Genomic DNA, 15,870 nt, shown 5'->3' on the forward strand with positions numbered 1-15,870 from the left:
CTCTAAGGAATTCACCAGAATTTCTCTCAAGAATTTTCCACAATTCTTCGCAGGAGTTCGCCAGAACTCCTCTGGGGAATTCACCAGAAATTCTCTTAAAAATTTACCAGAATTACTTATGAATTCCTCTCAGGATTTCACCAGAATTTCTTCTAGGAATTCTCCAGAACTTTTCTCAGGAATTCACCCGAATTCTTCTCAAGGTGAGAGGAATTCCGGTGAATCCCTGAGAGGAATTCCGGTGAATTCCTGAGAGGAATTCCGGTAAATTCCTGAGAGGAATTCTGGTGAATTCCTGAGAGGAATTCTGGTAAATTCCTGAGAGGAATACTGGTGAATTCCTGAGAGGAATTCTGGTGAATTCCTAAGAGAAAATCTGGTGAATTCTCGGGACTTAGTTTTGTGAATTCCCGAGAGGAATTCCAGTGAATTCCTGAGAGGAATTCTAGTGAATTCCTGAGAGGAATTCCGGTGAATTCCTGAGAGAAATTCTGATGAATTCCTGCGAGGAATTGTGGAAAACTCCTGAATAAAATTGTGGTAAATTCCTGAGACAAATTTTGGTGAATTCCTGAGAGGAGTTCCAGTGAATTCCTGAGAGGAATTCCAGTGAATTCCTGAGAGGAATTCCAGTGAATTCCTGAGAGGAATTCCAGTGAATTCCTGAGAGGAATTCCAGTGAATTCCTGAGAGGAATTCCAGTGAATTCCTGAGAGGAATTCCAGTGAATTCCTGAGAGGAATTCCAGTGAATTCCTGAGAGGAATTCCAGTGAATTCCTGAGAGGAATTCCAGTGAATTCCTGAGAGGAATTCCAGTGAATTCCTGAGAGGAATTCCAGTGAATTCCTGAGAGGAATTCCAGTGAATTCCTGAGAGGAATTCCAGTGAATTCCTGAGAGGAATTCCAGTGAATTCCTGAGAGGAATTCCAGTGAATTCCTGAGAGGAATTCCAGTGAATTCCTGAGAGGAGTTCCAGGGAATTCCTGAGAGGAATTCCAGTGAATTCCTGAGAGGAATTCCAGTGAATTCCTGAGAGGAATTCCAGTGAATTCCTGAGAGGAATTCCAGTGAATTCCTGAGAGGAATTCCAGTGAATTCCTGAGAGGAATTCCAGTGGATTCCTGAGAGGAATTCCAGTGAATTCCTGAGAGGAATTCCAGTGGATTCCTGAGAGGAATTCCAGTGAATTCCTGAGAGGAATTCCAGTGGATTCCTGAGAGGAATTCCAGTGAATTCCTGAGAGGAATTCCAGTGAATTCCTGAGAGGAATTCCAGTGAATTCCTGAGAGGAATTCCAGTGAATTCCTGAGAGGAATTCCAGTGAATTCCTGAGAGGAATTCCAGTGAATTCCTGAGAGGAATTCCAGTGAATTCCTGAGAGGAATTCCAGTGAATTCCTGAGAGGAATTCCAGTGAATTCCTGAGAGGAATTCCAGTGAATTCCTGAGAGGAATTCCAGTGAATTCCTGAGAGGAATTCCAGTGAATTCCTGAGAGGAATTCCAGTGAATTCCTGAGAGGAATTCCGGTGAATTCCTGAGAGGAATTCCAGTGAATTCCTGAGAGGAGTTCCAGGGAATTCCTGAGAGGAATTCCAGTGAATTCCTGAGAGGAATTCCAGTGAATTCCTGAGAGGAATTCCAGTGAATTCCTGAGAGGAATTCCAGTGAATTCCTGAGAGGAGTTCCAGTGAATTCCTGAGAGGAATTCCAGTGAATTCCTGAGAGGAATTCCAGTGAATTACTGAGAGGAATTCCAGTGAATTCCTGAGAGGAATTCCAGTGAATTCCTGAGAGGAATTCCAGTGAATTCCTGAGAGGAATTCCAGTGAATTCCTGAGAGGAATTCCAGTGAATTCCTGAGAGGAATTCCAGTGAATTCCTGAGAGGAATTCCAGTGAATTCCTAAGAGGAATTCCAGTGAATTCCTGAGAGGAATTCCAGTGAATTCCTGAGAGGAATTCCAGTGAATTCTTGAGAGGAATTCCGGTGAATTCCTGAGAGGAATTCCGGTGAATTCCTGAGAGGAATTTCGGTGAATTCCTGAGAGGAATTCCGGTGAATTCGTGAGAGGAATTCCAGTGAATTCGTGAGAGAAAATCTGGTGAATTCCAGAGAGGAATTCCGGTGAATTCCTGAGAGGAATTCTGGTGAATTCCTGAGAGGAATTCTAATAAATTCCTGAGAGGAATTCTGGAGAATTCCTGAGAGGAATTCTGATGAATTCCTAAGAGGAATTCTGGTGAATTCCTGAGAGGAGTTCTGGTGAATTCTTGAGAGGAATTTGGTGAATTCCTGAGAGAAAATCTGGTGAATTCCTGAGAGGAAATCTGGTGAATTCCTGAGAGAAATTCTGATGGATTCTGGTAAATTCCTGAAAGAAGTTTTGGTGAATTCCTGGGAGGAATTCTGGTGAATTCCTGAGAGGAATTCTGCGAATTCCTGAGAGGAAATCTGGTGAATTCCTGGGAGGAATTTTGGTGAATTCTTGAGAGGGATTCCAGTGAATTCCTGAGAGGAATTCCAGTGAATTCCTGAGAGGAATTCCGGTGAATTCCTGAGAGGAATTCCGGTGAATTCCTGAGAGGAATTCCGGTGAATTCCTGAGAGGAATTCCGGTGAGTTCCTGAGAGGAATTCCGGTGAATTCCTGAGAGGAATTCCGGTGTATTCCTGAGAGGAATTCCGGTGAATTCCTGAGAGGAATTCCGGTGGATTTCTGAGAGGAATTCCAGTGAATTCCTGAGAGGAATTCCAGTGAATTCCTGAGAGGAATTCCGGTGAATTCCTGAGAGGAATTCCGGTGAATTCCTGAGAGGAATTCCGGTGAATTCCTGAGAGGAATTCCGGTGAATTCCTGAGAGGAATTCCGGTGAATTCCTGAGAGGAATTCCGGTGAATTCCTGAGAGAAATTCCGGTGAATTACTGAGAGGAATTCCGGTGAATTCCTGAGAGGAATTCCGGTGAATTCCTGAGAGGAATTCCGGTGAATTCCTGAGAGGAATTCCGGTGAATTCCTGAGAGGAATTCCGGTGAATTCCTGAGAGGAATTCCGGTGAATTCCTGAGAGGAATTCCGGTGAATTCCTGAGAGGAATTCCGGTGAATTCCTGAGAGGAATTCCGGTGAATTCCTGAGAGGAATTCCGGTGAATTCCTGAGAGGAATTCCGGTGAATTCCTGAGAGGAATTCCGGTGAATTCCTGAGAGGAATTCCGGTGAATTCCTGAGAGGAATTCCGGTGAATTCCTGAGAGGAATTCCGGTGAATTCCTGAGAGGAATTCCGGTGAATTCCTGAGAGGAATTCCGGTGAATTCCTGAGAGGAATTCCAGTGAATTCCTGAGAGGAATTCCAGTGAATTCCTGAGAGGAATTCTGTGAATTCTTGAGAGGAATTCCGGTGAATTCCTGAGAGGAATTCCGGTGAATTCCTGAGAGGAATTTCGGTGACTTCCTGAGAGGAATTCCGGTGAATTCGTGAGAGGAATTCTGGTGAATTCGTGAGAGAAATTCTGGTGAATTCCAGAGAGGAATTCCGGTGAATTCCTGAGAGGAATTCTGGTGAATTCCTGAGAGGAATTCTGGTGAATTCCTGAGAGGAATTCTGGTGAATTCCTGAGAGGAATTCTAATAAATTCCTGAGAGGAATTCTGGAGAATTCCTGAGAGGAGTTCTGGAGAATTCCTGAGAGGAGTTCTGGTGAATTCCTGAGAGGAATTTGGTGAATTCCTGAGAGAAAATCTGGTGAATTCCTGAGAGGAAATCTGGTGAATTCCTGAGAGAAATTCTGATGGATTCTGGTAAATTCCTGAAAGAAGTTTTGGTGAATTCCTGGGAGGAATTCTGGTGAATTCCTGAGAGGAATTCTGCGAATTCCTGAGAGGAATTCTGCGAATTCTTGAGAGAAAATCTGGTGAATTCCTGAGAGGAATTTTGGTGAATTCTTGAGAGGAATTCCAGTGAATTCCTGAGAGGAATTCCAGTGAATTCCTGAGAGGAATTCCGGTGAATTCCTGAGAGGAATTCCGGTGAATTCCTGAGAGGAATTCCGGTGAATTCCTGAGAGGAATTCCAGTGAATTCCTGAGAGGAATTCCAGTGAATTCCTGAGAGGAATTCTGTGAATTCTTGAGAGGAATTCCGGTGAATTCCTGAGAGGAATTCCGGTGAATTCCTGAGAGGAATTTCGGTGACTTCCTGAGAGGAATTCCGGTGAATTCGTGAGAGGAATTCTGGTGAATTCGTGAGAGAAATTCTGGTGAATTCCAGAGAGGAATTCCGGTGAATTCCTGAGAGGAATTCTGGTGAATTCCTGAGAGGAATTCTGGTGAATTCCTGAGAGGAATTCTGGTGAATTCCTGAGAGGAATTCTAATAAATTCCTGAGAGGAATTCTGGAGAATTCCTGAGAGGAGTTCTGGAGAATTCCTGAGAGGAGTTCTGGTGAATTCCTGAGAGGAATTTGGTGAATTCCTGAGAGAAAATCTGGTGAATTCCTGAGAGGAAATCTGGTGAATTCCTGAGAGAAATTCTGATGGATTCTGGTAAATTCCTGAAAGAAGTTTTGGTGAATTCCTGGGAGGAATTCTGGTGAATTCCTGAGAGGAATTCTGCGAATTCCTGAGAGGAATTCTGCGAATTCTTGAGAGAAAATCTGGTGAATTCCTGAGAGGAATTTTGGTGAATTCTTGAGAGGAATTCCAGTGAATTCCTGAGAGGAATTCCAGTGAATTCCTGAGAGGAATTCCGGTGAATTCCTGAGAGGAATTCCGGTGAATTCCTGAGAGGAATTCCGGTGAATTCCTGAGAGGAATTCCGGTGAATTCCTGAGAGGAATTCCGGTGAATTCCTGAGAGGAATTCCGGTGAATTCCTGAGAGGAATTCCGGTGAATTCCTGAGAGGAATTCCGGTGAATTCCTGAGAGGAATTCCGGTGGATTCCTGAGAGGAATTCCAGTGAATTCCTGAGAGGAATTCCGGTGAATTCCTGAGAGGAATTCCGGTGAATTGCTGAGAGGAATTCCGGTGAATTCCTGAGAGGAATTCCGGTGAATTCCTGAGAGGAATTCCGGTGAATTCCTGAGAGGAATTCCGGTGAATTCCTGAGAGGAATTCCGGTGAATTCCTGAGAAGAATTCCGGTGAATTCTTGAGAGGAATTCCGGTGAATTCCTGAGAGGAATTCCGGTGAATTCCTGAGAGGAATTCCGGTGAATTCCTGAGAGGAATTCCGGTGAATTCCTGAGAGGAATTCCGGTGAATTCCTGAGAGGAATTCCAGTGAATTCCTGAGAGGAATTCCAGTGAATTCCTGAGAGGAATTCCAGTGAATTCCTGAGAGGAATTCCAGTGAATTCCTGAGAGGAATTCCAGTGAATTCCTGAGAGGAATTCCAGTGAATTCCTGAGAGGAATTCCAGTGAATTCCTGAGTGGAATTCCAGTGAATTCCTGAGAGGAATTCTGTGAATTCTTGAGAGGAATTCCGGTGAATTCCTGAGAGGAATTCCGGTGAATTCCTGAGAGGAATTTCGGTGACTTCCTGAGAGGAATTCCGGTGAATTCGTGAGAGGAATTCTGGTGAATTCGTGAGAGAAATTCTGGTGAATTCCAGAGAGGAATTCCGGTGAATTCCTGAGAGGAATTCTGGTGAATTCCTGAGAGGAATTCTGGTGAATTCCTGAGAGGAATTCTGGTGAATTCCTGAGAGGAATTCTAATAAATTCCTGAGAGGAATTCTGGAGAATTCCTGAAAGGAATTCTGGAGAATTCCTGAAAGGAATTCTGGAGAATTCCTGAAAGGAATTCTGGTGAATTCCTAAGAGGAATTCTGGTGAATTCCTGAGAGGAGTTCTGGTGAATTCCTGAGAGGAATTTGGTGAATTCCTGAGAGAAAATCTGGTGAATTCCTGAGAGGAAATCTGGTGAATTCCTGAGAGAAATTCTGATGGATTCTGGTAAATTCCTGAAAGAAGTTTTGGTGAATTCCTGGGAGGAATTCTGGTGAATTCCTGAGAGGAATTCTGCGAATTCCTGAGAGGAACTCTGCGAATTCCTGAGAGAAAATCTGGTGAATTACTGGGAGGAATTTTGGTGAATTCTTGAGAGGAATTCCAGTGAATTCCTGAGAGGAATTCCAGTGAATTCCTGAGAGGAATTCCGGTGAATTCCTGAGAGGAATTCCGGTGAATTCCTGAGAGGAATTCCGGTGAATTCCTGAGAGGAATTCCGGTGAATTCCTGAGAGGAATTCCGGTGAATTCCTGAGAGGAATTCCGGTGAATTCCTGAGAGGAATTCCGGTGAATTCCTGAGAGGAATTCCGGTGAATTCCTGAGAGGAATTCCGGTGCATTCCTGAGAGGAATTCCGGTGCATTCCTGAGAGGAATTCCGGTGAATTCCTGAGAGGAATTCCGGTGAATTCCTGAGAGGAATTCCGGTGGATTCCTGAGAGGAATTCCAGTGAATTCCTGAGAGGAATTCCGGTGAATTCCTGAGAGGAATTCCGGTGAATTGCTGAGAGGAATTCCGGTGAATTCCTGAGAGGAATTCCGGTGAATTCCTGAGAGGAATTCCGGTGAATTCCTGAGAGGAATTCCGGTGAATTCCTGAGAGGAATTCCGGTGAATTCCTGAGAGGAATTCCGGTGAATTCCTGAGAGGAATTCCGGTGAATTCCTGAGAGGAATTCCGGTGAATTCCTGAGAGGAATTCCGGTGAATTCCTGAGAGGAATTCCGGTGAATTCCTGAGAGGAATTCCGGTGAATTCCTGAGAGGAATTCCGGTGAATTCCTGAGAGGAATTCCGGTGAATTCCTGAGAGGAATTCCGGTGAATTCCTGAGAGGAATTCCGGTGAATTCCTGAGAGGAATTCCGGTGAATTCCTGAGAGGAATTCCGGTGAATTCCTGAGAGGAATTCCGGTGAATTCCTGAGAGGATTTCCGGGGAATTCTCGAGAGGAAGTCCGGTGATTTTCTGAAAGGAATTCCAGTGATTTCCTGGGATAAATTCCTGGGAATAATTCTAGTTAATTCCTGGATGTATTCATAAGAGGAATCCAGGTGAATTCTTGCGAGGAATTCCTGTGAATTCCTAAGAAGAAATCCGGTGATTTCCTGAGAGGAATTCCGGATCGATTTCTCGGGAGGTAGTCCGGTGGATTCCTGAGAAGAATTCAGGGGTTACTGTGGAGTTATTTTGGAGAATCCTCTGGCATTTTTTTTCGAATATTTCTCTAGGAATTTTCTCGGAATATCTTCTAGTAATTTCCTCGGTGGTTCCTTATGTAATTTTCACGGAGATTTTTCCACTTGGAAAAATTTTCACTTGGAGATTCTTCTAGAAAATTCCCCGACGATTCATATAAGAATTCCTTCTGGGATAATCCAGGATATTCTTCTGATAATTTCTTCGGAGATGCCTTTGGGAACTGCTGAATCTCTAAAGTAAAAATAACGTGGAACGAGCTCACCTTAATTAAGAAAAACGATTCGAAGCGTAACCAGCGTGATACCCTAGATTATTTTTGTAGTAGAAAGCAGAAACATCATTTAACAACTATTTCGTTGTCCCCTTCCCGACAGGTCCGAGAAGCAGTACATCAAGGTCCCGTTCGACATCGAGGATGCCAAACAGTTGGGACGAGTGCTGGATCGCTACAAAGATCTCTACTACCTGGAGGTGATGTCCGGCATTGTTCTGGTGTACATATTGTAAGTCATGATTTCTCAATCTATCCAAAAGCGTGGTATTAATCTTCTTTTTATTTTCAGCCTCCAAACCTTCGCCATTCCCGGTTCGCTGTTCCTGTCCATCCTTAGTGGATTCCTGTACAACTTCCCCACGGCCCTGACGCTGGTGTGCTTCTGCTCGGCCCTCGGTGCCACCCTATGCTATCTTCTTTCCCAACTAGTGGGCCGCCGTCTGGTCAAGCACTACTTCCCGGAAAAAGCTCGCGTCTGGTCCGCCCAAGTGGACAAGCACCGGGAAGACCTCCTCAGCTACATGCTGTTCCTGCGGATGACGCCGTTCCTACCCAATTGGTTCATCAACCTGGTGGCACCGGTCATCGGCGTTCCGTTGTGGCCGTTCGCTTTCGGCACGTTCCTGGGAGTGGCGCCGCCCTCCTTCATTGCCATCCAGGCCGGCAAGACCCTGTACAAGATGACCAGCTCGAGCGATGCCTTCAGCTGGACGTCGGTCACGCTGCTGATGGTGTTTTCCGTTGTTTCGATAGGGCCGGCCATCTTCAAGCGGTACTTCAAGTCCAAGATCGATTAAGCAGAGCTGGGGAAGAGGTGCCATGGACGGCGGCAGCGGAGGCGGCGTCGGCAGCAAATTGTTTTACCACAAGCAAAAAAGGTTAGTCATTAGGCTTATAATGGTGAAATGTGTATGAGATGAACAGTTGAAGTCACGTGTATTGATGAATAGTATAATTTTAGCCAAAGATGAGTGTAAGGTTACAGAAGAGAAGAAGGAGAAGTGGAAGAAACTGTGTTTATTAGCAATTCGAGTTATTTTGAGGTTAAGTTGTAAGGCGAATAGGCGGATTTCGTGATCGAATAGATTTGGAACAAAGCGATGGAGCGGAGTGGGCGGCTCAGGTAGGAATTCCTGGAGAAATCCCTGTAGGAATTCTTGGAGAAATCCCTGTAGGAGTTCCTGGAGAAATCACTCTAGGAGTTCCTGGAGAAATCCCTGTAGGAATTCTTGGAGAAATCCCTGTAGGAGTTCCTGGAGAATTCCCTGTAAGAATTCCTGGAGGAGTCCCTGTTGGAATTCCTGGAGAAATCCCTGTAGGAATTCCTGGAGAAATCCCTGTAGGAGTTCCTGGAGAAATCCTTGTAGGAATTCCTGGAGAAATCCCTGTAGGAGTTTCTGGAGAAATCCCTGTAGAAATTCCTGGAGAAATCCCTGTAGGAGTTCCTGGCGAAACCCCTGTAGGAATTCCTGGAGAAATCCCTGTAGGAGTTACTAGAGAGATCCCTTTAGGAATTCCTGGAGAAATTCCTGTAGGAGTTCGTAAAGAAATCCCTGTAGGAATTCCTGGAGAAATCCCTTTAGGAATTCCTGGAGAAATCCCTGTAGGAGTTCCCGGAGAAATCCCTGAAGGAATTCCTGGAAAAATCCCTTTGGGAATTCCTGGAGAAATCCCTGTATGAATTCCTGGAGAAATCCCTGTAGGAATTCCTGGAGAAATCCCTGTAGGAATTCCTGGAAAAATCCCTGTAGGAATTCCTGGATAAATCAATGTAGGAATACCTGGAGAAATCCCTGAAGGAATTCCTGGACAAATCCATGTAGGAGTTCCTGGAGAAATCCTTGTAGGAACTCCTGGAGAAATCTCTGTAGGAGTTTCTGAAGAAATCCCTGTGGGAGTTCCTGGAGAAATCCCTTGAAGAATTCCTGGAGATATCCCTGTAGGAGTTCCTGAAGAAATCCTTGTAAAAGTTCTTGGAGAAATCCCTGTTGGAGTTTCTGGAGAAATCTCTGTAGAAGTTCCTGGAGAAATCCCTGTAGGAATTCCTGGAGAAATCCCTGTAGGAATTCCTGGAGAAATCCCTGTAGGAATTCCTGGAGAAATCCCTGTAGGAATTCCTGGAGAAATTCCTGTAGAACGATTCCTTTAGAAATTCCTGGAGAAATCCCTGTAGGAGTTCCTGGAGAAATCCTTGCAAGTGTTCTTGGCGAAATCCTCTGAAGAATTCCTGGAAAACTCCCTGTAGGAGTTTCTGGAGAAATCCCTGTAGGAGTTCCTGAGGAAATCCCTTTAAAAACTCTGGAGAAATCCCTGTAGGAGTTCCTGGAGAAATCCCCGTAGGCATTCCTGAAGATAACTCTGTAGCAGTCCCTGGAGCAATCCCTGTAGGAATTTCTGGATAAGTCCCTGTAGGAGTTTCTTGAGAAATCCCTGTAGGAGTTCCTGGAGAAATCCCTGTAAGAATTCCTGGAGAAATCCCTGTATGAATTCCTGGAGAAACCCCTGTAGGAGTTCCTGAAGAAATCCTTGTAAGAGTTCCTGGAGAAATCCCTGTAGGAGTTCCTGGAGAAATCCCTGTAGGAATTCATGGAGAAATCCCTGTAGAAGTTCCTGTGGAAATCCCGGTAGGAGTTCCTGGGGAAATCCCGGTAAGAGTTCCTGGAAAAATCTCTGTGGAAATTCTTGGAGAAATCCCTGTAGGAGTTCTTACAGAATTCCCTAAAGGAATTCCTATAAATATCTCTGTAAGAATTGAACCTGAGTTCGAATCGATGTGAGTAGCTTGCACCGCTCTATCCAGAAATTGAACCGTTTTTAATTTAGTCGTTTATTCGACAAACTAGGCAAAAAGTATTAGAACTAGAGCTTATCGTTTAAGAAAGAAACACTGAATTGATGGAAAAAAATTTAGAGCGACCAAATTTGATCCACAGTTCGGATGATAATGCATAGAAACATCTCAAGTAAAAAGAAAATCCTTTCTGCAAAGCTAACGATTGCTGATGAGAAGGGAAAGAACTAGAAACATTTTGAATGTTAAACAAACACAAAAAAATATGATGACCGATATAATAGCTATGTGTAAACCCAAGCCATTGCATCAACAAAAAAAATATACCAATTGCAACATTTTAAGGTCTTTCACCGTTTTTCGTCTCGGTTTTTGAATGTTGCCCCTTAACGGTTGAATATCATCAAAGTAAGTGAAATACTCACACTTTGACCAACTGTTGCTTAGCACCCGGTTGCGTAAGTGTGCGTGTTGGATGCACTAGGCTCGAAAAGTATAAGAAAGAATATATGGAACGGACAGAAAAGAAATGGAACCGCATTAGGCAAATACCTATACATATAATGATAAATCTCTGTTTTTAAGCTGAAACATTAAACAAAATTAAACTAGTTCATTGCAAAATGAAGGGTTCTAAATGCAAAAACCAATATGATAGCTTACTTATGTCAAAACAATGCATAAATTAAACGAAAAAAATATAAAAGCAAATGATAAAACCAGCTACGTAACAAGCCTATGTAATGACTGGCTGTAGTGATTATCACCATCCTTGATTATAAGTTCCAGTGTATACGAAAAACACTGAACGTTGAAAGGTGAACAGATAGAAAATTAAGAGGTCGAATGTATTGTTTCCAGTTTTCTACCACCTTACATTCTTCCGTCAAACGGCTCCTTTTTTATAACTGCACGTCTCGGCTCGTGACACTAAGCCGGCACAGCAGTTTCATTTCCTCGCACTTCGGTTCTGTTTATATCGTTCCATATTCTGTCGGGTTTCGTGCTGCAGCATTACCGCCCTCGCTGTGTTTTTCTCCTCCAAAATGTCTTTGCGTTCCTCGTCGAACCATTCGTTCTATCGATCTAAACGTGGTTAATTTTGAATTTCGTCTACTGTGATGATCTCCGGGTGTAACGATAAGGGTTGCTGTGTTGGAAGAACGTACGAGTAGCTACTAACTCACTAACCCACGGTTCTGCATTGGCATTTCCTCAAGCGCCAGTATTCGCCGGATTAGTGTTTTTAATGGGCGTTCAGGAGATAATATTTTTCCTAAACTATCTTCCCAAACTCTGGAAGGAGATTCTAAAGAAATATATGTAATATAGAGTACATCTGGCAGATAAACCTGAACTCATATAAACATACAAATTGTACATTAGACCGGCCCACATTTGTATGAAGCGAAAAAAAAGTTTTCAAAATTCACGGGGCACCCTCTGAAATCGTGCCTTGGGATGAGAAGAACAATCTGTGGAAGATTCAGCTCAATCGGTTGAAAACTGAGCTGGCGCAAATGAGTTGAAGGTTTGTATGGGATTTTCAGTCCAAATATATGGGAAATTGGATGACCTCCAGTCTCTCATACAGCACGCTGGTTCGGCGAGATAGAATTAACTCAGAATTGAAAAAATAGCAGTTGATACCCTAATGAACAACTTTGTAGAAGACCATATCATGATAAAACTTAATTTAGTTGCGGTTTTAGCCAAAGAAACCAGGATTCAGGACATCTTCCCCCGTTTACTCTCGGCTGTTACATGCAGCACGTGTTTGCCGTTCGAAACTTGCTCACTACATCATAGGCGGCTATGTTGTCCTTCATTTCCATTGCTCACGCATGTGGGTGAGTATCGAAACAATGTAGAATTACATAGCTGCCTATGATGTAGCGCGCAAGCTACGGCCGACCAACACGTGCTGCATATAACAACCGAGAGTAAACGGGGGAAGATGTCCTGAATCCTGGTTTCTTTGGCTAAAACCGCAACTAAATTAAGTTTTATCATGATATAGTCTTCTACAAAGTTGTTCATTAGGGTATCAACTGCTATTCTTACAATTCTGAGTCAAATCAAACTCGTCAAACCGGCGTGCTGTATGAGAGACTGGAGGGCATCCAATTTTCCATATATTTGGACTGAGAATCCCATACAAACCTTCAACTCATTTGCGCCAGCTCAGTTTTCAACCGATTGAGCTGAATCTTTTACAGATTGTTCTTCTTATCCAAAGGCACGATTCTAGAGGGTGCCCCGTGGAATTTTTCGACATTTTTGTATTTGGGCCGGTCTATTGTACATTGTCAGTGATTGACTAGCAGAATCAAGAACCAACAAATAAAGCCTGGTGTTGGCTTGCTACCCTCAATCTTTGAGAGTTCCAAGCTTCATAAAGTCAATTATCACAATCAACCCGGCGTCGGTCACGGCTTTACGGGTTCTTCTGTTGTAGAGACGAGTACATCTTTGCATCTCCACAGTTATCGGTGGAAACATGTAATATTAGTGGTAAAAGTTGAATGGACTGTTACGAGATCTAGATTCACTTCGGGGTAATTCATGTTACTTTTTTGTATATGAACCATTCAAATATTAAAAAAAAAAGAACAAAAAAGTAATAAAGGCCTTTGTTTTCCACAAATGATAGTAATAAATCGTACAATATTTGTTTGCTAAGCATAGATGAAATGGTTATTTTTGGTTTTCGCAGTTAGGTATATCCTGGCTTCACTCACTTACAAATTTTCAAGATTTGTGCTCTCGAAAACGTAAGTAGGGTCTCAAGTCGGCCATTGTGGCATCCATATTGGTATTCTCTGATGTTCCACCTTAAATACATCTGGCAGAATTATTAAGAGAACATATGGATGAGCTTTAACAGAATAGCAGAAGTGTGTGAAGGATTCCTCGGGAGCATTCAAGTAAAAAATCCTAAATGTATCTATTGAATGGGCTCAGGACGATTTTGTAGAAGGGAGTTCTTCAACCAAATAATCCATGAATTTGACGGAGAACTTCGAGAATAACTTATTGTAGTAACTATGAGAAGCACTTGATAGCCCACCTTAAAGAAAAGTTCTGGTCGTTTTACCAGATGTGTTATAATTTGTGAAGAAGCTCCAAAGGAAACTTGAGAAAGGCTTCGTTGTGGTCAGGGTTGGAAAATGTCATGACATTTTTTGTTCCATAATCTCCTAGGCTAATTTTTGTCTATGTCAGATCACTTTGCGGTCTTCTACAAAGTTTTTAATAAGTATATTTTCTGTTATATTCATAGCACACGGAGACACGTTGCTAAACGGGACCGAGCATGTCTGTAGTCAAACTAGAACTACTAACTTTATTTCTGTATTGAGGAGACACTGGGACTGAACGTATTCGAAGATACTTTCAATTTCATGAGAACCCAAACAGTTGGGTTCGGGAATTTTAACAAAGTATCCTAGTTGTAAAACTTTCAAGGCTATATTGTATTTTATCATCATTCTTCATTGCACGACGAAAATTTTTGACAGATCTCAGGTTACATTGACAGATAACGCATGAGCGAAAAAAGGGATTAAAACCAAGGCCGTCTTTGTCACATTCATGCAGAACTCTCATTGTGACCTGAGAATTGTCAAATCGTGTAATGAAGAATGGTTATACGATTCCTGTAAAATGTGATCTCCTCATGATAAAAATGTAAATAAAAGTAAAATTTCCTTTTCCCAATCCCTTTCAAATTTCAAACGCAATGTAAAGCGCGGGCACATCCAAATTTAGCACAGTTATTTTTGATGAAAAACAACATAAAAACATTAGGGGTATTCACGAAACAGATTAAATTGCTGCGTAAGCCATGATTTTCCGCTTATTTGAAATGTTTCACGATTTTGCCAATGAAATAATCAAAGATTGCCTTGGTGATCGCGACGCTTAATCAGTTTAATCAGTTTACGCTGTTTAGTGAATCCCCCTATTGTTCTTACTGGATATTTAAACCTCAGGAGTCTCAGGTGTTGTGAGTTGATTAGCTCGCATAAATTTTGTCCAGGTTTTGTGCTCTTTTTTGGGAACTTTAACTATTCTGATTCATTATGTTTGTTATCAAAAAGCAGCGATTTTATAAGTAAAAAGAAAATCGCGTTAAGTACTGTTCCTTCCAATTCCACTAAGAATTTGCATCCTTTGACAGATACGTATTTCGACCGACCTCAACTGTACACTGAAAAACAAGAAAACCCAAAAATGAGTATTTTAAAACTCACTTTTGAGTTCTTTTTTGCATGCCCTTTCATTCGCTCCCTTTATTGTTGTCAGAGAGTGAATAACAAAACAACCCAACTTTGAGAGTTCAATGCGGGAAGCCAAAATTGAGTAAGTAACATACAGGGGATGGCCAAAATGTTTGGGATAGGCAACTTTTTTTCTCCCACAAAAAAATTCAACATGCTGTAACTTTTCATAGAGTGCATCAAAAAATCTCAAATTTTGACTGTTTGTCAACCTATTATGTGTGCATCATTGGTACAAATTTGAGCTCGATTGATTAATTTTTCGCGAAGTTAGAACCGTTCGCGTAAAACACTATTTTTTAGACAACTATTTTTTGAACTGTCATATCTCGGAAACCAGTGAACCGAATTGAATGAATTTTTTAACGTTTATCAACAATATATTGATACTTAATACGACATTATAAAATGTAATATTTTCTCACGGCAAATTAAGTTATACCGGGTTGAAATTTTTACCCATATAGAGGAAAATAAGTAAAATTTACAATACCACACAAACATTATTAAATGTGTTCTTCCTTCAATCTAAACAAGCTCTAATATATCTGATTGGAGATAATTTGAGAACAGAAGTGGAAAATCTTTGGATATCAATACTTAAATTTATTGACATTGTTGTAAAAATATTACATTTTTTCGAGAAAAGTCCAAAAAGTGTCAATCCATGATAACTTTTTTCAACGTTTAAAAAGTACCTAAGTTTTAATAGCTTTTTAAGCATTTACATATTGTTAGTGCACGTTCAAAATTTTATTCAATTCAGTTCACTGGCTTCCGAGATATGGCAGCTCAAAAATGAGTTGTCTAAAAACAGGTGTTTTACCCGAACGGTTCTAACTTTGCAAAATATTAATCAATCGAGCCCAAATTTGTACCAATGATGCACATATAATAGGTTGACAAACAGTCAAAATTTGAGATTTTTTGATGCGCTCTATGAAAAGTTATAGCATGTTGAACTTTATTGTGAGAGAAAAAAAAGTTGCCTATCCCAAACATTTTGGCCATCCCCTGTAGTACCGAAAGTTGAGTAATTTTAACCGACGGTTGAGTAAAAAGAACTTTGACTCTAGGTACTTTGGTCGTATACGCCTAAAAGAAAAACTACTTATCTCAACATCGACTCCATCATCTCAAAATTGGCTTCCCGCACGCAACCTCAAAGTTGGGTGGAATGAACTACTTACTTACTTTTGTTTCTCCGTGTAAGGTCGTCTTCAGTGTCTTGTACTTGACTCGACTCGAATCATCATCAGCGATTTTATTTTATTTTGTTCATTTTCGTAATTCCAGCCACCGGTTCCGGTCTTTACAGTT

At 41.9% G+C, this 15,870-nt stretch overlaps 2 protein-coding genes across 4 annotated transcripts in view; one reads left to right on the plus strand and one right to left on the minus strand.

Annotated features, from left to right (window-relative positions):
• The window catches only part of LOC109408940 (transmembrane protein 41B), a 45,085-nt gene extending 34,092 nt beyond the window's left edge, over positions 1 to 10,993 (plus strand). For all 3 annotated transcript variants that reach the window (XM_062844157.1, XM_062844159.1, XM_062844158.1), the window contains exons 3-4: positions 7,577 to 7,705; positions 7,766 to 10,993. In XM_062844157.1, the coding sequence (XP_062700141.1) occupies positions 7,577 to 7,705; positions 7,766 to 8,273 (637 nt within the window). In that variant the 3' untranslated portion in view covers positions 8,274 to 10,993. The remainder of the gene's footprint in view (positions 1 to 7,576; positions 7,706 to 7,765) is intronic.
• The window catches only part of LOC109408938 (uncharacterized), a 463,030-nt gene that overhangs the window by 417,215 nt on the left and 29,945 nt on the right, over positions 1 to 15,870 (minus strand). The gene's annotated exons all lie outside the window — the stretch shown is intronic.

The sequence above is a fragment of the Aedes albopictus genome, chromosome 1, assembly GCF_035046485.1.
Source record: "Aedes albopictus strain Foshan chromosome 1, AalbF5, whole genome shotgun sequence".
In the NCBI taxonomy this organism is placed as follows: Eukaryota; Metazoa; Arthropoda; class Insecta; order Diptera; family Culicidae; genus Aedes; species Aedes albopictus.